Source organism: Typopeltis vanoorti, chromosome 17 (genome assembly GCF_054136105.1).
Source record: "Typopeltis vanoorti isolate ZY-2024b chromosome 17, IOZ_Tvanoo_1.0, whole genome shotgun sequence".
In the NCBI taxonomy this organism is placed as follows: domain Eukaryota; kingdom Metazoa; phylum Arthropoda; class Arachnida; order Uropygi; family Thelyphonidae; genus Typopeltis; species Typopeltis vanoorti.
Window position 1 is genome coordinate 38,597,412 of NC_143565.1, and position 27,701 is coordinate 38,625,112.

Consider the following 27,701-nt stretch of genomic DNA (forward strand, 5'->3'; position numbering starts at 1 on the left):
ATGAAAAAACAGAACTGTGGAAAGTATTTCATAAATCAGAGCCGGTGAAAATTTTTATACAAAAGGCATTTGCAGAAACAAGGCCAATGAGAAAGTGATTGGAATGAGTCATTCAAAGAGGGTGTCCATAAAATCGACATGTCCATAAAATTTTGGTGCATTACTCCAAAATTTTGTTGTTCTGAGAACAATATTGTAAGGTAAAGTGGATATGACTTGTACAGTAATGGTTGCAAGGTGAGGGTAGTCTTGAATTGAAAAAGACACCAAGTTGTTTTCAAGCTATGGATTTGTAATGTGAATAATTTGTAATACCAAGAAACACCAGAAGTTACAAGCCAATCTAAAAAAAAAAAAGATAAATCTCATCTTGTATGGGGGGGGGTCTAGATCTTACAAACATAAGAGAATGTGAAAAGAAGAGATGGGAATCTACAAAGAATGTCCACAGATTTAAGACCTAAGAAGATAAATCTGTCCTTGTGTGGAGATCTGGGAATCATAAACGTTAGGGAATATGAGTTCAGATCTTTCTTGTAAGAAATAAGATGGAGCTGTATTTTGGCAACACTCAAGTTGGCAAGTTTGATCTCAAATCTCTAAAGAATGTCAAGATCAGGATTTAAGATATCAGATTTAAAAGATTTTGAAGCATCTCAAATGAAAAAGAATGAAGGGAACTGTCATCAGCAAGACTAAAATATAAGATCTAAGATTTTATGATGTTATTAATATATCGAAAGAGAAGTGTAAACATGGCTTTGCTGAAGAAATCTGAAGAGAGGAAACTATTCATCGTGACACATTATGAATGATAAGAAAGAACCATGCCAATCGAGTTGCAAAGTTGAAAGGCAGAGTATAAAAAAGTGATTATTTTTTTCGTAGGATGATACAACGGCCATGCTTCAGAACAACTTGAATAAGATGGCTATGTAAGCAAAATGGTCGGAATACTAGTTAAATATGAATATAAAGTTTTGCACGTTGGAACCATTAGTGACATTTCATACTGCACCAAATAACTGTGTTGCACTGGAGAAGACACAAGAACGTCGATAATGATGTTTATGGGACTTATGTTCGAAAGTTATATTGCGAAAGCAGTATAGCCTCTGTACGCGAATTAGATCGCCTGGATTTCAAGGTTGCTATGAGATAAATTAAAAGGACAATTTGCAGAGTTAAGCAAACAGGAGGAGGGTTGATACGAATGAGAAAACATTGAGAGAGTATCAAATAAATATCTGAAATATTTTTAGTGGGCTTCAAAAGGGGAGGAAAGGGTATAAAAAGAAAAAGGAAACCCGTGGAAACTATAAGGGAAAGCAAGAGAGTGAGAATGCTTTTTTCCCTAGAATGTTGGGCGAGTGAATTACATGGCGAATGCGGATAAGATGGTAAGAGAGCATGCGTGACTAAATTTAAGACAAGATATGACTGATATTATGCCTGACAGATTACTTCCTTTTGTAGTTATCTCACCGTGATGAATCGGTTTCCAGGAGAACATGTAATGTATAATATAATAGTTAACAAGAAATTGTTAACTATTATAACACGGACCAATGCATTTCAACAAAAGAACAACACTCATATGCAAAATTTGTGTCGCAACTATTTTCACTAATCCAGTATACAACTTCAGCAGTCACTGATTTCATTCATCTAATACAGATGTCAAGAAAGAGTAATACACAAATACTATAATTCACAGGAACAAATAAACTGAAGGATAATATCTTCGTCAGATTGTAGAATCTATAATTAATATTTTCGACCATATTAGAATGCTGCTCTCTCATGACAAGAATGCTTGATTTTCATTTTCCTCTACGCTGCGAGGTTACTTCGTCAGCTAATGAATTTATCGTGTTTTCTTTCCACCTCCTAGTTTTGATATTGATTTGATGGTGTTTCGTTTATTGTTATAAAACGTTTTGCATTTGTAAGTAAAAACATCGAGAAAATTCTTCTGTACAAAAGAACCAAATGAATTTTTTTTTTTTTTCGTTACAGAAGAATTATAGCCAAAGTAACTAAGGTTAGTATACAGTAGGTTTCCAGCAGTTTCCTTATTTTGTGGGAATATAAGAAAAGTTTCCCTGAGGATAACTCAGTCATCGCCACACGAGTTCGGCTAACTCATCTTCATTTTCAAATCCCTTTGAAGTCTTATAAAATAGAACAGGAGCTAGTCCTTTGAACTAAATACAGTATTTACTGTACAAAATACTGTATTTAGTTCAAAGGACTATCCTGATTGATAGCTATTTGTCTAAGGTACTGCCTTTTCTATTACTATAAAAATAGCTGAAAGGGTGAGAGTTACAAGAATAAACAGGCGATAGATAAACTGAGATTCGTGTAATGGAAAAGGCAGTACCTTAGACAAATAGCTATCAATCAACAGGAAACATTAAATAATATTTATAAAGGCATTATATAATTGTGTATGACAGGATTAATCGATGAGATCACCAGAAAATACTTCCTTTACTTCATGAAAAAGTACTATTCACAGGGGTGTAGTCCTAAAAGAAATAGTGCCAGGGCTCCACTTGGAAACAAAAATCCAGAGCACGAAGTGCGGCATTATTATTATTGCGATATGCGAACGGCCACATGGCAAAAAGACTGCCTTGTTTACTGAAAGGAAAATGACAAGAGCGGCAAGCTGCTATTTGTTTGACCGAAAGCTGGAAATGCATTATAAGTCTTTTTATTATTATTCTTATAATTTTTAATTTTTATAATGATTTTTAAATTTTGATAGTTTTAAAAAAGTCCCAGGGCGTCGCCCTGGCCCGACTACACCCCTGACTACCACAAATACCAGACACCAGAAACAAAAGAAACAAACAAAAGAGAGGTGCCAGTTAGATGGCAGGTGATTTTTAAGTTAGCTAGGTGGCATAACTCAGTATAAGCATATGTGAAGCAGTAACAGGCGTCTGTCTAATTTGATCACTATTCTTTATATCATCTTCTAAACATGTTTATGTCTCCCGCCCACTAAAACTTGTAGCGCATCAGTACTGTGGTAAGAAAAATAAAGGGTAAGAAAAATGTTTTTTTTTTTTATATAATTTTATTAATTACTTATTTTTCGTACAGTAAGAAAACCTTGCTCTAGAGACTAAATATTGAACTTTTTCAAGCCACTTCAGGCATCAAAAAAAAAGTGAGGAGGTGTCTTACACCAGCAATGAAATTCATCTCCCACTTAAACACAATCGCAAGCATCCATGCCCATGAAAGGATTCGAATTCGCGGCCTGTTGGCTGGAGAGCGAGTATATTAGCTACTCGACCAGACCAGCATTTATTTTAAATGTAATATCCAAACTAACTCTACAGATAAAAACAGATTTGCAGTTAGAGCATTAAAAGGAAAATAAATGTTACTCATACTCTTTCGGCTTACAGCCCCACGAACTTCGGAAACAGTTGTGATTCAATTAAAAAAAAAAGTATATTTGTTGATTTTGACCCAAGAAAAGTTGGAAAACTATAGGCACATTACTACTGTTGGTGGATTGTCAGATAATCCGGAAATCGGCCTTTTAGGAACAAATGGTACTTTTTCAAGTCAATTCAGAACCAATAAGCAAGGTCTCATACCGGATAATAAAAATTTATTAACCACCTAAAGGCACAAACACCCAATGCTGCAATGGGATAAAACCAAAGCAACAGCATGTTAGTTAGAGAGCCTCATAAATCACAAAATAAACTTGTGATATAAATATTATAAAAAAATGGGATAAAATATATTAAAAAAACAAGAAATGTTAAAATCTTAAGAAATATATTTTTTTCATTATTATTCTCCACAATCGTCTCTCCTAAAACCAAATTCTGATTCCACCGTTCATATAGTAGGAGCAAAGCAGATCACAGCTAAAATCTGCTGTATTTCAATCGTAAAAGATTTCATTCGGGGTATTTTTTGTCCATTTACTGATTCATAATATTATATAATATTATGAATTAAAGTAATCGTAAAAAAAATGGATATTTTTTTATTCTGAATTATATTGATCAAATTATCGTCACACGGTGACCAGAATGAGCGGAAAAAGGAGTATTTACTGGCCACTCGAAATCTAAGTAATCACAAACGAGGCCGTTTTAGCCGTATCTAACTTTTGGAGACTGAGGAGGGCAGTTCAATTCCACCAGTAGCCAATCAAAGATAGCTGGCTCAAGATCATCACTAATTATACATGGCATCCGGTGAAGAGAGGCCACTGACAAGTGCCAGGACAGCATTTATTTCAAATGTAATATCCAAATTAACTCTACAGATAAAAATAACAGATCATTAAAAGGAAAATAAATGTTAAGCACACTCTTTTGGCTTACATCACCCACGAACTTGGGAATGTTTCCTAATCCTGTGGCTTCCTCTCTTTGAAAGGGTTGCAGCTGATTACTAGGGAGATAATGACGCAAGGTGGTTTCCCGCTGCTTTTGGTGACGTAAGTATTTATGACTGTAGCCGTGTGTGTTCACGGGGCCGGTTTGCCTGTTCTGGAGAACGAAAAAAAACCCTACCTCCATATGAGATGGAGCTAACTCACCTTTTGTCGAAAGATACCAGATAATGATTCCTCACGTCACTGACGAGAATCGAACCCAGGTCTTTCCGACCAAAGCGATTCGTCTATACCAGTGGTCGCCAAAGGGGTCGATATGACATTGTTAGGGGTCAATTCGGGCTCAGGGGTCGACAGAAAAATATAAGACATCATTGTATGGGTAATATTTAATTCGGTTAACTTGGATTACCTCCATGACAAAAGACATGGAGGTAATGACAACGCAATTAAGAGTGAATCGTGGGATCAGTACCTCCATCTTACAGGTCCATGAACAGGAACTGTAAGATGGAGTAAGGTCATGAAAATAGTTACTGAGGCCAATCAAGTAGTCCAAAATGACGTATTTACCAATAAACGGATGTTGGTGGTTCCTGCCGGCTGGCGCAGTGGGAGCGAGATTGCAACACGTGCGTGGTTCTTATTTATTGATACTTACAAGTATTCGATCCCAGTCTCATTTTTGCGCATCGACATACAAGTGAGCGTTAATGTTCTAAAATTCAAACATACATATTATAATTCAATCGTTATTCATTCACGAACTAAACTTCTCTATGTTGAAGAGTTGAGCAGCGCTGGTAGTAATACCAGTAGTTTATTAATATCACTAGTAATACCAGTGATATTACTAGTGATAGTAATAGTAGTAGTAATAGTAATATAATAATATATACTATATTATACATACAATAAACACTGTAACTATTAAAAAAACAATCTAAAAACTCACATAAGCGAGTATTTTTTGCTTGTCCTATTATAATTACGTAATAGTAAAATATAGGGGGTCGATAAGAAGTCAAGAAACGCTTGAAGGGGTCGACGGCCAAATAACTTTGGCGACCCCTGATCTATACTGACTGAGTTACAGAGGCTCTGGAAATATTTACTGTCTGAAAATAATGTGGGTTCTACGGTCAATTTTCTTAAGTTCACGGGACGAAAAACCCGAGTCAGCTAAAAATTAGCTAACGCTTTTTTTTATTCCCGTACAGGGAGTAGGCGAGGCCGTTAGTCCTATCTAACTTTTGGAAACTGAGTACGCAGTTCAATCTCCACTGGCAGCCAATCAGAAATTGCTGGCCAAAGGCTGTCACTAATCAAGCGGCAAGCAGTGAAGAGAGACGGCTCAACAAGTGCCGCCATCTCGTTGTCCCTAACACAATTATTGAAATATATCATGAAATATATGTCCCTAACATATATTTCATGTCTGAAATAATATGGGTTCTACGGTCGATTTTCTTGAGTTTAGGATGAAAACCCGAGTTTCCGGGAGAAAAAACCCGCTTGCCAATGTCAGAGATCAACTATCTCGGGAACCGGTCGAAAAGGCTTAGATAAATTTCCTCTAGTCGACGACTAAATTCGAAACAAATTCTTCCTTCGTGCGGTCAAGCGACGTGGTGTGCAAACGCCACATCAACCGAGCTACACAGGCTCTTAAAAGAAAAACCCAAATCTCCAGGAGAAAAAAGCTTGCTCATGCCAGAGATCGACTAACTCGGAAACAGGCTTCGTAAAAGTTCTCTAGTCAGCGACTAGAATCGAATTTACGACGCTCTCTTTTCGGGCGATTTAACGCCGTGCCACGTGACTGAGCTACAGTTCATATATTTTTCAACTCTATTGCAATTGAAATGACAAATTAAAGAATAAGTATTATTAAAACTTATTTATAAAAAAAAAAAAAAAAAAAAAAAAAAAAAAAAAAAAAAAAATCAGCTAACGCCTTTTTATTCCCGTATATACGGGAGTAGGCGAGGCCATTTAGCCCTATCTAACTTTTGGAGACTGAGTGGGCAGTTCAATCTCCACTGGTACCCAATCAGAGACATATGGCCCAAGGCTATCACTAATTAAGCGGTACGCAGTGAAGTGAGACGGCTCAAATGTGCCGCCATCTCGTGGTCTCTAACCCTAACACAATATATTTAATGTCTGAAATAATGTGGGTTCTACGGTCGATTTTCTTGAGTTTACAGGACGAAAAACCCGAGTTTCCGGGAGGAAAAACCTGCTTGCCCGTGCCAGAGATCGACTAACTCGGGAACCGGTCGAAAAAAGGCTTAGAAAAATTTCCTCTAGTCGCCGACTAGACTCGAAACCAAGACTTCCTTCGTGCGGCCTAGCGCGATGGTGTGCAAACGCCACATCCACTGAGCTACACAGGCTCTAAAAACTTATTTATACGAAAACAATAACAAGTACATAGTATTATGGCCGATATCCTAAACAAATACTGAAATATAAGGCAATTGGAAAGAGAAGTCCAATATCCTTCTCTTTCCAAAAAAAGGATATTGGAACAGATCAATATGGTCTGTACCCGTAATTAGCGTTATGGTGATGATAGTATGAATAAAAAATATTTCCTCATCCTATAAAAGTGTAAGAAATTAATGAGTCTGATGCATATTTGATTATAATTATTATAATAATCATTATTATTTATACAGGTATTCATGGAGTCAAAAGACTCATTGAGGGAGACCCCATACTTTCCATTAACACAATACCTATCATACATACATCTCCTTAAGCTTATTCACTGTTGAAGAGCTCACAACCATCTCTGGCAATCCATTCTACTCATTCGCGACTTCTGAATCAAGAACTTAATCGGCCAAGCCTTACTAACCACACTCTTAGACAATCTCCAAGTGTGATCCCTTGTTTTCCCACACAAATTTTTCATGTATTGAAAAATTTCTTTTGTGTTATAGAATCCCTTTAGTAACTTATAAGTTTCTATCGTATCCCCTCTGCTCTGCCTCTCAGCTAAACTCTTTAACCCACACACCTTCAATCTATTTTCATAGGGAACATTCTACAAACCTGTTGCGAGCTTGGTTACTCGTCTCTGAATCCTATTCGACTAACGTTTTCCAAATTTGGAGATCGTGGTATAGACACAGTGTAACCAATTTTATTCGTCATTCCAATTTAAACAAACTGCTGTTGTAATGGACATGTTCTCTGAGTATGGTTGCGGCTACATGTGGGTTCATGCCTGCTTGGTTTTGAGAGTGGAGATGGAATTCTAAGCCATGGGTTCGAATCCCACTGTGGCATGGCCGTCTGTGAATGTTTTAGGTGGTAGAGTTTCATCGCCCTACACGAGACCATGCTGCTTACTGGACCAGAAGTGGCTTGAAACTGCCCATGTTCGGTCTCTTACAATGGGATTCTCGGCTTACCTAACCCTTAGCCTACCCAGGATAATAAATGTATACCATAGGTTACAGATCTTTTGCTGGTAGGAAGTACAAAAAAATATGTAACATACGATTTGAACCTAGCAGCAAGTAACAAATGACATGCTTTTTTTGTCAGGAGTTTCCCGATTTGCGTTCCAAAGGGAAACCCTTTGCCTTAAAGACATTTTCACTGTTCAGCGGCCCCTTTTCACACCGCGGTCATCCCAGAAGCTTGCAACCTCTAGCTCGCATTTCCTCCACAACTCTCCTCTCCGTGTAAATCGAGGCCGTTCTTTCTTCCGTCTTCTTGGTGATGGTAGCCAATTTAACACTCTCTATCTTGTGGGATCCGTTGAACATGCCACAAGACGGGTAATCATGATCAATACGAGGGGTATAAAGATCGATATTTTAAGTGAGCTATCATATTTTCTTGCAAATTCAATATGGTCCCATTACGAGATTGGTTGACACCACCATCTACATCTTTCTCACATGTTCCCGACTTACGAATAATTGCCTGAAATTATCTTTTGCCTTGACTTCAGCCATTAGGAGATTTAAGCCTTTCGACCAATCATAAAATTTTTATCAATGTTGATAAAATTAACTTTTAGACCTCCAATTTTGTAAACATCAGCTGGTTTCCTCATCATAAACTCAATGTGATCCTGATCTTAAGCAATTATTACTTGATATGGTCATCAAATAGTGAATGAATGCCACTGTTTGCAATTTTAATTCCCATAGAACTACATGTATCATTCCAAGGTCAGCACTTGATCAAGGTACATCTTAGAGGTTGGTGACATCCCCCTGATCCCTATCTCAGTTGCGTTTCACAAACTCAGCTTATACCAGTTCAAGACTGAAGAGCTGCCCTTCGCCTTCTACATATTCTCTTAATCAAAACTGATAACTGACTCGCTCGCATTCATCTTCCTCGCCGATCCCCTAGGGTCTGCTAATGGAAATTGAATTATAGGCCTTTTCTAGATCTACAAAAATTAAACGGCTTCCTGTCCCATATGTTACAGGTTGTGAAGTCATCAAATGTTCAACAACCCAACAAGAAAAAATAACGGCATAACTTATCAGACTAATTTCGCGTTTATCGTTCGATGTTTGTATCCTTTCGCTTCGAATGTTTTAAGCAATTTTAGATGCATTTCGCAAAATGCTAGAATACGTGTTGTATCTAATTTTGCCATTAAGTGGTCCATTTATAACAAAAAAAAAGAGGAAAATTTCCGTTTCTGTTGGAAAAAAACGGGAACTTTTCCGTTTTTTCAACAGAAACCAGAATTATAAAGAAATACTCTTTCGTTGAAGAACCTTGAACCAAGAATAGATAAAGAACGAAAATTACTGCACTGTAGGGTCACCATTTTTTGATCACGTCCATATCAGATGCTTAATGTCTCTTGTCTTCTCATTAGAATGCGAATCTTCTTCTAGCTAACTAGTAGATCTCATCGTTTACTACATATATATTATCTTCCAAATTTTTTCTAAGGCTAAACCTCTAAGGCTCTCTGCTGCAAAATACCACTCCTACTCTTTTAAGCTCTTCCGGTCCAATCAAGAATTCCGATGTCAGCCAAATTTTTTGAATGCCGGCGACGCTGGAATGATAACAGGCCTAATACTGATCGCTTGTTTAACCATTCTGCATTCGCTTATTTTCAAGCCATCTCATTTTACAAGATCTGATTTCGTCACTTAGTAGAGGTATCTAGAGCATTCGTATAGTTCTTAATTATGACTTCTTCATTCGCCTGTTATCTTTTACAGGTGTAAAGATATCTAAGGATTTTATTTTTAAAGATCTTCAAGGCTTTTGGGTAAATCTTGGTCTGCTTTGCTCTACATAAAACAAGAGACGCAATGACTGTCATGTATATTTTTTTTTTAACTCTGGGAGAAAAAATTTGGAAGATAATATATATGTAGTAAATGATGAGATCTACTAAATGCATGCACTCCAGTTTTAATTCTGTATTAATTTTAGTATCTCAAGTAATTTCCTTCAAGATATTTGAAGGAAATCGCAATTTTTAATTTGTGATTATCAACAGTAAACCATTTTTCCTTTGAGTGTTGAAACAGCACTCAGAGGAAAAATGAATGTTGTTTCAACACCCTGTCAAACAATTGCTTTATGCTATTGCTTTGTAATTCTAGTTTTTCAGCAGCAGTTGCCAGTTTTTCTGAACGTTATTCTAATATCTTCTACATTTTTTTACGTAGGTAAATACTATTATTACAGCCTCCATAGTGTTACAGACTCATCGTGGGAGGTTGATTCAACTGAGAACATATTTATCATACTAAATTTTAAAATTCTTAACACTCGTATTCCGGTAATACGTTCCATTTACTCGCAATTCTCCATGTAAAAAATCTATTCCTCATACCCCTTTACACCACACTTACGTAATTTCCAGGGATGGCCTCCGATTCTTTCTCGCCTTCTCATTTTATAATGCCCTGTGGATTAATTCGAAAAAAAAATCCTCTAACTTAATGTATCTATCACATCATCTCTTTGCCTCTTATCCACCAAACTGCAATCCATATTCCTTTAATCCTTCTGCACAGCCCGATACTGTCTTAGTCACTTGTAGAATGTTTCCACATGATAATGAAAGAGGTGACCAAATATGAGTACACTAGTAAAGTGTGGTCTGACCAGTGCTTTATACAGTGGAACAACCACCCCCTTATTCCATGTTAGAAATCACAGTGGAACTATGATGTGCAGTTATTCCAATACTTGCAATATGCCCCCGAAACTTCAGTCTGCTGTCAGTCATCCCAGATCTCGACTCTCATCCACTTTCTGCAATAAAACGCCATCAATATAGTGCACTGTCTTATATTTCTGCACTCCAAAATGCAACACGTAGCACTGATGACGTTAATTCCTTTCAGGAAAATCTGGATATATTTCTGGCTTGAACAAAGGAGCGGAATTGTAGTCTTGATATTAATAACTGCAAGATATTGCATTTTGAAGTGCAGAAATCCTAATAATAATGAAAGATTCGGATTGATTCCATTAAAGCAATATCATGCTTCGGCTATCGTTACTTAAGTATTCACATGTGACGTCAGTGGACGCTCCAATACCTCATACAGTTATTGGAGTGACGAATTCTGTTAGAAGTGAAAGGATCACAGATTTCCTTTTCGCACACAGCTAGGACAATCACAAACATCCAAGCTCCTGGTGGGATTCGAACCAGCAGCTCTTGACCGGAAAGCGAATACGTTAACCACTCGGCCAACCAGACCAGCCTTCGCCTATCAGTGGTATAAATTTTCATTAAATTTATTAACTTAAGAGATATTTCGAGTTCATTTCATGCTACTGAAAGGCCGTTTTTCTCTGAATGCTATGAATGATGCCCTTTTAAATTTATAAACGGGATATGGGTAATTGATTATATTCCCATTTTTAATTGTAAAATGTGTAAAAAGTAAGTCTGGTCAACTTGGACCTATTTCTTGGGAATCCTGCTTGATATTCGCTTATGTTTTCTTCAGCAGATGGTATATTCTTTTTAGTATAAAATTAGATAAATGTTTATGCTGTGGCAAGAAGCAATGTCCGTCTGTAATTTTCGCATTCATTTTATATATATATAAAAATTTTGTGAGTTCAACGTATCTCATCACTGGCCTGTGGAGTAAGATAGGCAGAGATTCAGCAGATAGTAGTAGAGGAAATAATGATAGAGTGCATAGTAGTAGAGTAGATAAAAAAAGGCCTCAGCTGACCTGTTTTAGCTGTTGACCCCCCCCCCCCCAGGGGTGATTCTAAAACGGTCGTTGATTTTTCACTTTTAAAAAGGAAAAATCCTGAAAAAGAAAAAAAAGGAGAGACTAAGCAAATTTAACAAGTGTAAATATATCTAAAGACTATGTGGAAGACAATTCGATAGAGGAATGAGTTTGCCGAGCAAACCCAGAACAGTAATACCAGGGAAAAAAAGAGGAAGATGACCTGACCCGGAAGACCCCGCCCTGAAAAGGGCTTGGGACCACATCGATTTGGCCTTCGCAGTCCGGGTTTGTTCAGGTCAACCCCAACCTGGGGACAGAAAAACTTTCAACTGCGAAAAGACTAGACATACCTGTGGGTTAAACGCTGATCAGGAAGGAAGATCGAGATATCGCCAACACCTACAACTTGAAGGTGTTATAGGTGCAGACACAACCGGAATCCCCCCTGTATGATCTGGCAGATGGTTGGTGGTTTATATAAACGATATATATATATATAAACGATATATATATAAAAACGATATATATATATATATATATAAACGATATATATATATATATAAAAACGATATATACAGTATATATAAAAACGATATATATAGTATATATATATATATAAAAACGATATATACAGTATATATAAAAACGATATATATAGTATATATAAAAACGATATATATATATATATATATATATAAGAACGATATATATATATATATATATATATATATATAACAACGATATATATATATATATATATATATATATATATATATAACAACGATATATATATATAAAAACGATATATATATATATATATATATATATATATATATATATATATATATATATATATATATATATATATAACAACGATATATATATATAAAAACGATATATATATATATATATATATATATATATATATATATATATCGTTTTTATATATATATATATATAAACGATATATATATATATAAAAACGATATATATATATATATATATATAAACGATATATATATATATATATATATATATATATATATATATATATATATATATAAACGATATATATATATATATATATATAAACGATATATATATATATATATAAAAACGATATATATATATATATAAAAACGATATATATATATATATAAAAACGATATATATATATATATATATATATAAACGATATATATACAGGGTGTTCGGGATAAATTTGACATATTTATAATTAATTATATTTTTCCGTAAGTTACATGTATTAACACACACTTCTCTTCATTTAAAAGTTTGGACCCTTCTTCATTCATATACAAGATGTCAGAAAGGATGGATAGCTGGAACCCACCTGAATCATGGAAGAGAATAACTTGTATCATGATGATTCGTGCCCGCCATCAAAATAAGGATATTACGACTGCTGCCCAATGCTCCCTGAATACAGTAAAAACAATCAGGCATGAACTAGAGACTTGCAATGGTGACTACGAGGATGTAGCAAGAAGAAAGATCCCTAGCAGACGATCTGATTGCGTTCGTACAGCAGAATTCCTCGCAAATCTGCAGGAACAGGTGTTGAAGAACCCTGGCATTGGAATTCGGGCTTTGTTCGTGGAGTTGCTAACTGTAGTCAAGCCCTGGATAACAAGGGTAGCCAATGGTAGGCCGTATGTATGGCAGCAGGATTCGGCCCCTTGCCACACCTCTGGGAAAAGTCAAAAATGGTTGTCTGAAAATTTCTACGACTTCACCAGTCCAAATGTTTGGCCTCCAAACTCCCCAGACCTTAACCCCATGGATTATTTTGTATGGGGCGCAGTTGAAAAAGACACCAATCGCACTTCCAGTAATACAAAAGCCCAGTTAATGGATAAAATTAAAACAGTTTTTGCGGCCCTTCCCAGGGAGACTGTAGCATCAGCTTGTTCGAGGTTCCGAAGCAGAATTGAAGCTGTGATCGATGCTAATGGTGGTTATTTTGAGTAAATCTTGTTGATAGTATTGTAATTAACTCTGCCTGTAATGTTTTTTTGTCAATTCATTAAATTTAATAGATACAAAGAAGATTTTCTTTTTCCTTACGAAACTGTCAAATTTATCCCGAACACCCTGTATATATATATATATATATATAAACGATATATATATATATATATATAAAAACGATATATATATATATATATATAAAAACGATATATACTGTATATATATATATAAACGATATATATATATATATATATATATATATATATATATATATAAAAACGATATATATATATATAGATATATAAAAACGATATATACTGTGTATATATATATATATAAAAACGATATATACTGTGTATATATATATATATATATATATATATACACACACACACACACACACACAGGTATGATTTGCGATTCTTATATATATATATTATATATAAGAATCGCTATTAGCGAAAAAAAAAAAAAATATATATATATATATATATATAAACGATATATATATGTAGAAAGTATTTTACCTTGGGTATAATAAATGTTAAAGATACCAAGCTATTTTAAACCAGATTTTACTCCATTTCCAAGGGGCTTGGTATCTTTAACATTTATTATACCCAAGGTAAAATACTTTCTACGTTTATATCTCCTCCTGAGATTTTTATTTAATAAGGTTAAAACACCGTATGGTAACTTGCTCTGGTAAAATATTTATAAGCTCTGTATTACTAAAATCTTGGTATTTCTAGCCTGGCTCCCACTGATGAGACCTCAATAAAGGTCGAAACCGGTCTGGGTAGTGGCTCTTGCCTTTAATACAAAGCATCAAAGCATCATTAACCCATAATGCAAAGCACATCTCCTCCAGGAGATGTGCTTTGCATTATGGGTAAATATTAAGATTAGTGATCACAGATTATTCTACTTTTACCATGAGTTATCTTGGTCTTGCACTACCTGCAGGGTCAGCTAGACTTGCATTACGTGCAGGCGCAAACTTGACTTATTTGTCTGTTTGCTTACTTGGGAAATGGAGTAAAACCATAAAATAGCTTGGTATCTTTAACATATATATACAGTATATACACATACTGGTATGATTGGCGATTCTTTCCTTTCTAAGGAACGCAAAACTGTCTAGAGTACATTATTAAAAAAAAAAAAAAAAAAGGATAGCCGTATCATAAACGCGTAACACACGTTTCGACACACAATCAAAAATTCAACTCTGAAGGGCTCGATGTCGTTGTGTTCATGCTGTCTGGTGAGTGAATTCAGGACAGTGAATTCACCTGATAAATCTGTTGGGTTCAGGGAAAATTCTTTTTTTTTTTTTTAATAAGGGAAAATTCTTTTTTTTTTTTTTTTTTTGCTATTACTTATTTTTATCGGGCAAACGATTCAGCATGATAATTTTACACTAGCTTGAGAAAATTTAATAATATTTGATATTTTGAATCACTATTAAAATTAGTCGAGTCCTTTCAAATTTAATCATCTGAATGTCAACTTCCAATTAAACAAATCAAAATTATTTGTACAGTATATTTATTTGTACAGTATATATGCTAAAAGGGCTCCACGAGAATGAGATTTCGAAACGCAATATAAAGAAGTGAAGAAATTATTGATTATCGACAAACATAAATGATTATCATTGCCATTTCCCTTATTATATAATTATATATATTTAATTGCCATTTCCCTTAGTTCTTGACTATTTATATATTCCAGATCCAGGCGGCTCGTGCATAGGCACTGCAAAACTGCAACACTCCCAATTTTTCTCGATATATAAATATATTTATTAATTTATATTTGCTTGTAATATTTAATTTTGTCAACAACAATCCTATACAATTCTCTTATTTTGTGTAAAAAAATAATAACAATCCATCTTGTAGCAGTTAGGAGGGCGAAGGACGCTAGCAGCACTGCGTTTACCACAGTGTCATATTGCTACGTTCGCAAGCATATGCACGTTATAGTGAGATGCCAGCTATTAGCGAAATGTGGAACTGGCCCCCAGTTCCACTGTTGTTTATATGCAGTTTGCATCAGTAGTAGAGTGTTCGTAGTGCTTATCGTGTTTACTCCGTCTCTTTAAATATTTGGACATTACAATTAAAGGATTTAATTGTAATTTCCAAAAATTGTAAATCCATTCCTTTAATTACAATTAAAGGAATGGATTTTATTTTAAAGTAATTTTGAATTATATTAAACTGTATAATTTTTTCGATAATGAACAATATTTTTTCATGTTTAATTTTTTTTAAATTTTTACCAGAATTTTGATATTTTATCCAAACACGTATACACTGTACTTAGTATGTATGTATATTTCGAAAGTTGCAGCACCCGCACGATTATAAGCCACAAGTCGCCACAGATCTATTCGTTTGCCTAATTCTGCCAGTATAAAAGAACCAATTCAACTGAAATCAAACCTGAAATTAAGTTAATTTAAATTTTTGGGGCATTATATATAGTTTGGTTAGAGGCTATTCCTTGTAAGAAGTTATGTAATTCAAAGCTCCTACAGGAGCTTTGAATTACAAAATAAAATAGGTGATTTGTAAAATAGGAGATTTTTTTATTTATTGAGTATTTTTAGATTAGCTAGTGTATTTTGCTATATTATTGTATTCAGTAGATTTGCTAATACCGCGCTGTTAGCCTAGTGGCTCTGCGCTTTGCAACCATATGCCTGGGGAAGGAGTGTCCTAGGTTCGATTCCCATCAACGACGTGAGGAGCTCAAGGATCTTCCTCAGCCATAGCCAAGTTAGCCCGTCTTGTGCGTGGACAGCAGGGTTTTTTCCGCCAGTTTATCTGGTGTTTTTCATCCCACAAGCAAGCAAACCTTTAAATAAATATAATACATTTATTATATTTATTTATAATAAATTTAGTTTAATCCTTTATCCAAGTATGAGCAAACAAAGTTTGCGCCTGAAAGTATCTTCAGGACTGGGGTAAGGTGGTACAACACCAGGGCACTCATTGCAAAGGTGGAGCAAGCTACCAATACCTTTGCAAGGAGTGCCCTGGTGTTGTACCACCTTACCCCAGTCCTGAAGATACTTTCAGGCGCAAACTTTGTTTGCTCATACTTGGATAAAGGATTAAACTAAATTTTTTATACTCTAACCAAGTGAAAAATAAACTTTTAAAATAAATAAATAGATAAATCAGCGAAAGCCTATTCCCTTATAGTGATTAGGCAAGGCTTTTTTAAAACCCTATCTAGCTTTTGGGGACTGAGTGGGCAGTTCAATCTCCACTGGTAGCCAGAGATAGCTAGCCCAAGACTACCATGACTTCATCGGTTGCCGCTAATTATAAGCGGCAACCGACGAAGAGATGGGAAAATAATTGCTGCCATCTCACAGTTCCTACCCTAACAAGATATGTTCTTGTCTGAAGTAGTATGAGTTCTACGATTGATTTTCGTGAGTTTACGAGAAGAAAAACCCAAGTTTCCAGGTGAAAAAAACCCGCTTGCCCTTGCCAGAGATAGACTAACTCAGGAACCGGTCGAAGAAAGGCTTAGAAAAAGTAGGCGACTACATTTGAACTTAAGTCTATCTGTGGACGTTTTAACGTGGAGGATGCAAGCGCCGTTTCCAATGTGCTACACAGGCGTTAAAAAAATAAAACAATTAAAAAAAAAAACAGAAGAACAAGAGAGTAGTCGGAAACTGAGGAGCGATGGTGGAGAAAAATTAACATATGAAAATTCAAGATTAAAAGCAATAATCTGAAAAAAGACCAGGTAGTTGGAGAAAGCAGAAACGTTTACAGGAACTAAGACAAGAAAAGAAAACGAGGAGAAAAATAACAGGAAGGAAAACGCGGTAAGTCGTAATTTATCAATGAGTAATAATGATGATAATGTTATTGATAATAATAAAAATAACATGAGTCATTTAAAATCTAAGGGGGAAAATGTCATAAGGCTACAATAATCTCATAATTAAATTTAAGCTCACGAAGGAGTCACAATATCGAGCTTGCTGAGAGCTAAAATAAAGGATGCAACAAAGGCAACATTAAAACCGAAAAGAAAAGAGATGGTACTGCAAGTCGGAACTAATGATTTAAGGAATGATAAATATAGTATGAGAGAGGATACAAAAGACTTGATATAAGCCAGAAAGAAAGGACAAAAAGTAAAAATGATTAGTTTATTACTGTGATAAGATAGTGATTAAGGAGGACAATGATAGCAAATGATTCAATGTGCAGGCTGTAGAAGAAACGCGTGCGAGTTTTTGGATGTGTGCAGTAAGTTTCATTATAGAAAATATTTGCTTAAGTGGCCTGCATATGAATGATTTGGCAGAGAAATTATTCGTTGGAATGAGACATAATGAGGGAGTCAAGGCAATTAAATCATCTTGGAGGAACGTCGAGGATGTGTAGGCATAATAGTGATACAAATCTCAATAAGATGAATGTACTGTGCGTTGACTGCAATTTGGGTTCGGCATTTTGAGTGTGCATGGGGAGGGAAAACTAAGTTGCACAAATGGGCCAAGCAAACTGTAGCTGTAAGTATAAGAAAAAGTGAGGAGGTAAATTGTTATGCCTATACACAAATATCGGGAGCATTAGAAACAAAATGGTTGAGTTTGTTTCTTTGGTAAATACGGGTACATTGTAGCTTAAAATTGTTCGTATTAGTGAAACTTGGCTCTCGAAGGCAGATGTCACAACTGGAATTGATTGCAAAGGAATAGTAATTTTAAGAATGGCAGAAGAGATAGGAGAGAATACTACTAATGATATCATGGGAAGTAGCCAACTACATGGATATTCCAATCAGGACAGGTTATATATATTGAACTATAAATCTGGAAATTATGACAAATTCAGGAGAATGCTGTCTTTGGTTTCATGGTATCAGTTGTTGAATTGGGAAGGTTATCAGCAGTGCATGGGAAACTTTAAAAACATGCTTGAATAATGCGGTATCTGAATGCGTCCCTAGAGTTCGAAGAACAAATAGAATGGGAGTGAAATAGATGGACAACCTCATCAAACAAGAGACCCATAAAAAAGAAAATGTGGAAGGAATATCGTGAGAATTAGAGCAAGAAGAGTTATGAAATACATAAAGCTCAGGCCAGAAGAGTTGCCAGTATTGTATGAAAAGAAACAGGCTAAAGGTCAACCCCAAAAAAAGTATTATTATGCGGCAAATAAAAGAAAGAATGGATGGGAAAGAATAGCTTTACACAATGCAGACGCTACTTAGTATCAGAAGAAGAAGATGAGGGAGTTCAACTAATGAGTGCTTACTTCACCAATATCTATCAATCTGGTGTATGTAACATAATGCACAGTAGTGCTATCACTACATTGGACGACGACATAAGGGCACATTAGAAGAAGGTTCTAGAGCTGTTGCATAAGAATTCAGCAATTAGGACAATTCAGAAATTAGGACAGATGGAATATTACATATGTGTATTAAAGGAATGTTTGGCCGAACTGACCATGTCCTTGACATGTTTGCATAATTTGAGTCTTAGCTCATGAAAGATCCCAAAAATAATTCCATTACACAGGGAGTGCAAAGACTAAAGACTGATATGTTAACTATCGATCTATCATTATGCCTGGAGTAACTGTAAAGATTTTAGAGAAATTGGGAACTCGCATAGAGAAATTGGTGGGCAATGCAAGAAAGAGCATGGATTTACTAAAAGGAGATCATATCTGAACAATTTTGCTTATTTTATAATAATCTTACGGCTGAGTTGAATAAAAGAGATAGATACACGATGATACCGTTGGAATTTGCTAAGGGATTTGACAGGATACCACATGAAAGGCTCTTGCATAAATTAGAGAATGTGGGATTGGAATATAAACTCTTGGTTTGAATAAATGGGGTGACAGACAGATATAAGAAAGAAATATATGGAGGATGCGAAGCTGTCAGATTTAAGGTGACCAGTGGTGTGCCGCAGGGATGTGTTGAACAATTGTTGTTAATCTATACATTAATGATACTTCATAGAGGATGAGAGCAGACATTCGCTTGTTTGCTGATGATACAAAGATAGGAAGGACAATCAGAGATGTTACTGATATACAACATTTACAGACTGATTTGAAAAGGCTGGGAATGTGAGCAAACAATAATGGCGTAAATCCAATGTTATTAAATGTAAATTTATGAACTTTGGCGTGATGCGATATTCAACAGCATATTATATTGGTGGAATTAGTCTTTAAGTAGTTGACGAAGCTAGAGATCTTGGAGTTATGGCGGACAGAAAGTTGAAGTTCGATGGTCACATAGCAAAAATTGCAAATACAACTCAGAGGGCCCTGCCCCAAAAGAAAAAGAAAACACTATAAAATTTTCCAAAAATCTTTTCCTAATTAAAATTCATTTTTTAAAAAATTTATCCTGTGTCGTGTCTTCTATTTCTATACTACTTATGAATTGGCGATCATTGCAGGCTATGTAGAAGAAACGGGGTGAGTTTTTGGATGTGTGCAGTAAGTCTCATAATAGAAAATATTTGCTTAAGAGGGGTGGCCTGCACATGAATGGATCTGGCAGAGAAATTATTCGTTGGAATGAGACATAATGAGAGTCAAGGCAACTAAATCATCTTGAGAGGAACGTCGAGATGGCGTACCGCCCTATCCACCCGTCATCATTAATAACACGAATAGACGTAATAGTGATACAAATGTCAATGAGCATGATTATGAATGTACTGTGCGTGGACTACACTTTGGGCTGTCATAGATCGTATGCGATGCATAGTGTATATTCTTAAATCGTCTACTCAACTTCCTCCCCCCCCCCCAAGATCAAATCCTAAGTGCGCTACTGATTCAGAGGATAAATGCAATAGTGAGAACAACACTAACATGTAAGCATGTAAAATGTGGAAGTCATTTTGCCTCTCTACAAGTACTTGATACGATATCTAGACTACCTTGGTAGTCTAGATATCGTATCTAGACTACCAAGGGAATGGACAACGTCCCAACATGCTGCGGTGAAAGATCACTTCATCAGATGGAAGAAAGACAGCTATTTAACAAATTCACGTTTAAATTGGAGGGGGGGGGGGATATTTCTGAAACGGCATACAAGTTCTACAGAATCCAGCTATAACTGTAACTAAACAGACGATGTGATCTTGAATAGATTTTGGCGTACCACCCTATCTACCCGTCATCATTAATAAAACGAATCACCACAAAGACCGTTACTGTTACCCTCCATACGTGACTGTTCTTGTTATTCAAATCATTTTGTTGTGTTTTCACTGACTGTTTAAGTGCCTCTGATAATGCTAGCAAAACGTTAGCTTGTAAATAATTAATTTTGTCAATAAATTATTTATGTGCATTCTAGTATCTACGTACTTTTCTGTCCCAGAAACTTTGACATGAATCAATGTTACTATAAATGATCCCACTCAAACAAAACTTGGCTGTCTGAATCATTTTAGCTGATTTTTCTTTGTTAAAAACTGGTTTTGTTGGGTATATTTTCATTAACTGCAAATAACATTAAAAAAAAAAAATCTAATTCGGGTTTCATATATCTGTGAAACCTAAATACATAACTGAATAAACAAATTAAGAGATTAGAAGATTGAAAACGCTCCCATAAAGGAAATAAACGCGGTCCCAATCCATTTATATTATATGAACAATGAAGGCACATTTCACGAGTTTCCTTATAAAAACGTTCAATAAGAAATCTGCTCTTATTTCACAGGAATGTGTTTAGTAGAGATGGCATCTTCAGCAAGGCCGGATTGTTTCAGGCTAAAAATGCTTGATGTGAGATTATTCACGACAGCAAAGGCATATCTTTCAGATTGTTCATAATAAGACCAGTCACAAAACCAAGACATCTGGTAGGTTATTAAAAAAAAAAAAAAAATGCATTGTATTTATTTATGTGCGTAAGAACACTTCCACAAACGAAGCCTACAGAGAAAATCTAACAGAAAATCGACATACGGAAAGCAAACACTTCGCAACTAAACACCTTTCGGTCAGAACTCTGAGAGTATGTTATGAAACTGGAGTAATACGCACACACAAACAAAAAATGTTCCAGAGAGTATGAAAATAAAGCAACATATTTCCTAAATATGTCGCTGTATATTTCTTAAAATTTCTGTAATTCTCTTCACCACTGCTTGTTGCGTTCTTCCTCATCAGAAGCCTTAAAAATAGAAAACAAGCCAACACTGGTAACAATCCCCCTTTCTTTTAGGTGTAATGTAACGGTTGTTCCTTATATGACCAATACCCACTTAATGCACAACACTCACTTTGTTTGCCAATTGAGTACTGTGTTAAAAGACAAAAGTGAAATAATGATCATTTCACCGGGTTGATTAAAATGCTTTAAAATTTACGAATCTTGTGGAAGTAACCAACAGAGAGATAAAAAAATAACTAAATCAGCTAACGCCTTTTATTCCCTTAGAGGGAGCAGGCGAGGCCTTTATACCCATCTAGCTTTTGGAGACTGAGTGAGCAGCTCAATCTCCACTGGTAGCCAATGAAAGATAGCTAACCCATGTATATCACTAATTATAGGCAGCCACCGAAGAAGAGGCTGGCAAACAAGTGCTGCCATTTCTTGGTACCTAACCCTAACAGGATATGTTACTGTCTGAAATAATGTGGGTACTACGGTCGATTTTCTTGAATTTACGGGACGAAAAACCCGCTTGCCAGTGCCAGATCGACTAACTCGGGGAACCGGTCAAAAAAAAGGCTTAAGAAAAAGTTCCTCCAGTTGACTTGAACCTAAGTCTAATTTCGAGCGACCAAGCACAGAGGACGTAAGCTCCAGCTCCACTTCCACTGAGCTACACAGACCTTGTTCAACAGAGATATATAAATCAGAAATTTTCATCTTTACAGTAACGTCTGGAACACGTTATCCACAGTTTTATCAGAGTAGATTTTTCAGAGCTAGAACTGATAATGATGAACCAACGTTGGATCTCGTGAAATCAGGATCCAGGACTTGTTCTTTCGTGTATACACTGTTTCAAGCACAATTATAAAAATAGCCAGAAGCAAGTGACTTCTGTGTTCACACAGTTTCCAGTCAAATTCAATTCTATTGCAACAACTTGCAAAATTAGTTTATTTCTTGTATACTACTTCAGTGGAAATATATCCTAAAAACGCACGTCACTTTTCTAAATTAGAATTATTCCTTTGCAGTCAGCATTAACAAATAGTCCCCCCCCCCCAACAAATGATTCCAAACATCTGTCATGCTTATATACTTAGAGAATTGGTTCAGGAAGACTTCGGAATTCAGAAGGACAAATTATTTAGAAGGGATAAAACCTGCGATACGACAAAATTAATTATTACATTTGGGAGGTACGCAAATCCAAATGTTGCTAGTATGCGTATATATCGGAAACAAACACAACGAAGCAAAATACACAAGCTATGGGGAAGGTAAAAACTTACAATAATAATACTTTTGCTACATAATATCCTGAAAAATCAGAACTTACGTCTTTTTTTTGGGGGGGGGGGGGATGTATTACTTTCGCTTTGAGTCCATTCATAGTCGACAGGCTGACATATTAGAAGGCAATAATGTTAAACATTTCTAATTTATTTGTTAGCACAAATCTGTAAAGTGGTTAATATAATTTAAAAGATAGGTGATCCATAAATTATGATTATGCGGCAATCAGTTTGGCAAAATTTAATAAATTGATCGACCTCATTAATGCGGCTGATTATTTAAGACGTACTAATACACACACACACAGAGAGAGAGAGAGAGAGACAGAACGAGAGAGATTTTGGTAAACTGCGTTTTTCATTTATTATTATTGTTTTGTTTTTTTTTACACACACACACACACAACCTTTGTGAAGATGTTGCAATAGAATTGAATTTGACTGGAAACTGTGTGAACACAGAAGTCACTTGCTTCTGGCTATTTTTATAATTGTGGAAAGAACAAGTCCTGGATCCTGACAAACACAAACTTGTCCATGCGAATCGGATCAGTTACAGTTTAACCTTGAAATATTGCACACGTAATTCTGTGCAAGTGAAATATATTCCCATTATAACCAGGAGCTTCTGTGAATAACTGAAGATAGAAAGTAATAAACAAATTCTGTAATAAATGTTTTCAAGAAACAGTACAATGTATACATACCTAGGCATTAAGTCATCTTCTTTTAATTTCCTAAAAAAGTGTTTCTTGCGAAATAACCTTGACATCATTCAAGTTTTTAATCTTATGCACTGTTAGAAGTCGACCAGGGTAAAACTTCGGGCTATAGGAACTGTATATATTTTAATAATACGGCGAGATTTATTTTTCAGTGAATAAATAAAATTAATTGGGCATTCGATTTTAAACTGCTTCATGTAATTCAGAAGGTGATATTATGATAGACATTTCTAATTGATCTGTAAGTACAAACCTGACAACTGTTTAATTTAATCTAAATAATAGTTACTTCGTAATTTTGCAAAAACTAATCACCTCATAATTTAATAAATCGATCGTCCCCGTTCGAAAGCAAAATTATACTTTCAGGTGCACGGTACAACACCTGCTACACGCTGCGATGAACGTGAAATAAACAACAAAACTTAAATATTACAATGCCTCCCCGTGGAACAAATATTATTTACAAATAGGATATAATTATTTTAGAACAAAAAAAAGTATATTTATGAATCTTAATGAACAAAATAACCAATACAATTCAAATCATTGTTTTCATTAGTCTGATGAATTACCACTTTTATTTTAATTAAAGCTTTTCTACTTATTTACTCTTATTACTGTTATATGCAAATTTTATAATAGACGCGCTATTGATAGCCCAGGTTAAATTAATGTGCATCAATTTGCGGTTGTCTAGATGTAATTATGAAAAGAAAACCAGAGAATCTATTTCTGTTTTCCAAAATAAAATTTAAAAAAAGAACGACGTCAATAGAAATTTTAAATACGCGAATTTCACGTTATTTATTTTATTTAGTTATCCAGAGTTTCGAAGAATGACGTTTTCGATGTCATTTACAAGAGAGAAAAAATCAGAAATAACTAGCTTACATACTTATTCAGCAAAAATAGCGATTACATTGCTTTTCTGAAAATAAGGTATAACATATTAGAAATGAATCAGTAAACTTAAAATACAATACTTCATGGTCATACTGAGACGAATTACTTAAATTACAGTTGTGCTTAATTGGATTTAAAATTGGGAAAGGGGACCCAGATGGGCAAAATTGGTGTCATTCACTCTGATCACGAATTATATTATCAGTTTCATTAATATTTTGATTATTAATATTATTGACAGCCTGTGTAGTTCAGTGGAAGGGTCACTGGTGTTCTCTGTGCTAGGCCCACCCAAAGATAGACTTAAGTTCAAATCTAGTCGCTGATTGATGGAACTATTTCTAAGCTTTTCTCTGACCAGTTTTAGAGTTAGTCACTGGCACTGGCATACGGTCGGTTTTTTTCCCCATAAACTCAAGAAAATCGAATGTAGAACTTACACTATTTCAGACAAGAACATATCCTGTTACGGTTCGGTCCCAAAAGATTGTAGCACTTGTTTGTCAGTCTCTTAATGTCTCTTTATCGGTTGCCGCTTATAATTAGTAATAATCTTGGGCTAGCTACCTCTGATTGGCTACCAGTGGAGATTGAACTGCCTACTCAGTCTCCAAAAGCTAGATAGTGTTTTAATAAAGGCCTACTCCCTATAAGAAAATAAAATGCATTAGCTAATTTTTTTAATATTATGAATATACTGGAACATACAAAGAATTAGAAACATGAAGGAGGAAGATGTTCTAATCAAACAATGCCTAAGTACATATCATGGGCAAAAAAATGCCCAGGGGAAAAAAGTAGACAGCCTTATAAATAAATTCGTGCCCCCCCCTAACAAAAGTGAACTGGCTGATAATGATATCACTGGGTCCTGATAATTTGCATCGGTCTTCTCTTGCTTTCTTGTAGGCCCTGATCATACCTCTCCTTGAGAACTTCACCAAAGAGACAGTCATAAAATGACTGTCAGTCATCACACCGTTAAAAGTATCTGGATCTTACATGCTCAATGACCACACTCTTACTGAGCTTCCAGGGATGATCCAAGTTCCTCTTCAACTTATCATGAACTAAAAACTTTCACCTATATCTATATGCTAAGATCATTGCTAGCTTATATATTCTATCATATCTCCTCTCCTTTTATTTCTCAAACATTGATGCCCATAACCGTTTGGCCTTTCCTCCTAACAAAAGTTCTACAAAGTAGATATTATCTTAGTTACCCAGTACAGAATCTATTTGACAGTTTCCTTACACTTATTGTACCCAAGCAACCAAATCCGATCACTGTAATTCAGATGTGGTGTTATCAAAGCTTGTAAAATTATTATTATTATTATTTTAACGGTGTCTCCATGGAGTCAAAATAGGAGAATAACTTCTTTATTTCTACAAGTTCATATTCTTCTCCACATTATAGTTATCAGATGTGATGTCTTAACCTTTTTAACAATGTGGTTTCTAAACTTTATCACGCCTACTGTCTTCTTTGTCTAACTACTATCATGCATAGGTTTAGCTTTTTCAATGAATTGCATCAAATTCCATTAATATATAACGATCGATCTGCAATATCTTCAGACTAAAATGCATATCCTTGCATGTAGCTATAAGAAACTAGCAATCATTAATAAATACACATAGAATGCCTGTTCAAGTCAGCCTGTAAGGATTCTGTATCACACATGGACCATATATCACCAGACCCAACTGTACAACATTAGTGTATAATTGAATGTTTCCCTACTTTCCATTTAGGAAGAAATTATGTGTTGTAGGTTAGTTTTGTGATTCGGAAGAATTGGTTTGTATTTTTTAATCTATTTGCTTACATTACATGAGTACATGAAGGGAGAGATCCACTTTCTCAATAATACTGTACTTAAGGTAAGGTGGAAAGTTATATATTGTTAAAACTAAAGAAAAATCCATTTTTTGTTTCAAAGTCTGCTATGGGATAGTTTAAGAATAACAATACGCATCTAATAATGGATTTCGTATCCTGTATGAAATAGTGTTCAATAGCGCAAAACCGCCGGACGAAAGAGCGTTCTAACTTCGATTCTAGTCACTATCTAAAGGAACTTTTTCTAAACCTTTCTTGGACCAGTTCCCGAGTTACTCAATCTCTGGCAGGACAAATAAGGTCTTCCTTCAGGACATTTCAAGTTTTTAATCACGAAGTTCAAGCATATCTACGGTAGAATCTACAATATTTCAGACAATAAAATAATATTAAGTTTGAATTAGGACCCACAAGATGGCGGCAGTTATCTGCCATATACTCGTCACCGGATGCCGAATAAAATCAATAATAGTTTAGGCAAGGTAGTTCAGACTGGCTAGGAGTGAAGATTGCTGTTGTTCCTCGGTCTCCAAAAGCCAGATAATACTAAAACGGCCTCGCCCTACTCCCTTTCAGGAATTAAAGCTGTCCCTTGATTTTTTACGCATCTAATGGACAATCAAGATCACCACTTCAAATCTGAACCTGACTGAAACATTTGTAGGATGAAGTAGAAAACTATGACGAATATTCCCTGAATATCAATATTACAAGCAGAACTCAACATCCTATATGAGAATAAGATGAGTTTAATATGAAACATGCCAAAAGTAGACGAAACATTTCTACTCAGACGAATTGCTGCTATACCAGGCAAAAACGAGCTTACACGCAAATTAATTAAAGTATGTAATATTTAGACCTTCATCTGTATTTCTTGAATGTCAATATATTTTTGTATACATAGCATATTATTATTATTATTATTATTATTATAAGTACCTTGGCAGACCTATGTATCATCAGAATTCATTGGTGAACACCACTCCGTCCATCCAAGAAATGTATTCTTTTTAGATAGCTAGGTATGTTCTCTAACCAATCTGTCTGTTTTTTCAGGAGGAAAAAAATCGATATGTGAAGGAAGAAAGGACAGCGTTAGACACCCACAAAACACCTCCACCTCAACGTTCA

The 27,701-nt window shown here is 35.2% G+C and overlaps 1 protein-coding gene across 3 annotated transcripts in view; it reads right to left on the reverse strand.

The window, feature by feature from the left end:
- LOC150097302 (uncharacterized) overlaps positions 1 to 24,151 on the reverse strand; it is a 194,773-nt gene extending 170,622 nt beyond the window's left edge. For all 3 annotated transcript variants that reach the window (XM_090407023.1, XM_090407025.1, XM_090407024.1), the window contains exon 1: positions 23,795 to 24,151. In XM_090407023.1, coding sequence (XP_090263149.1) covers positions 23,795 to 23,862 — 68 coding nt within the window. In that variant the 5' untranslated portion in view covers positions 23,863 to 24,151. The remainder of the gene's footprint in view (positions 1 to 23,794) is intronic.
- Positions 24,152 to 27,701: the final 3,550 nt, after the last annotated feature.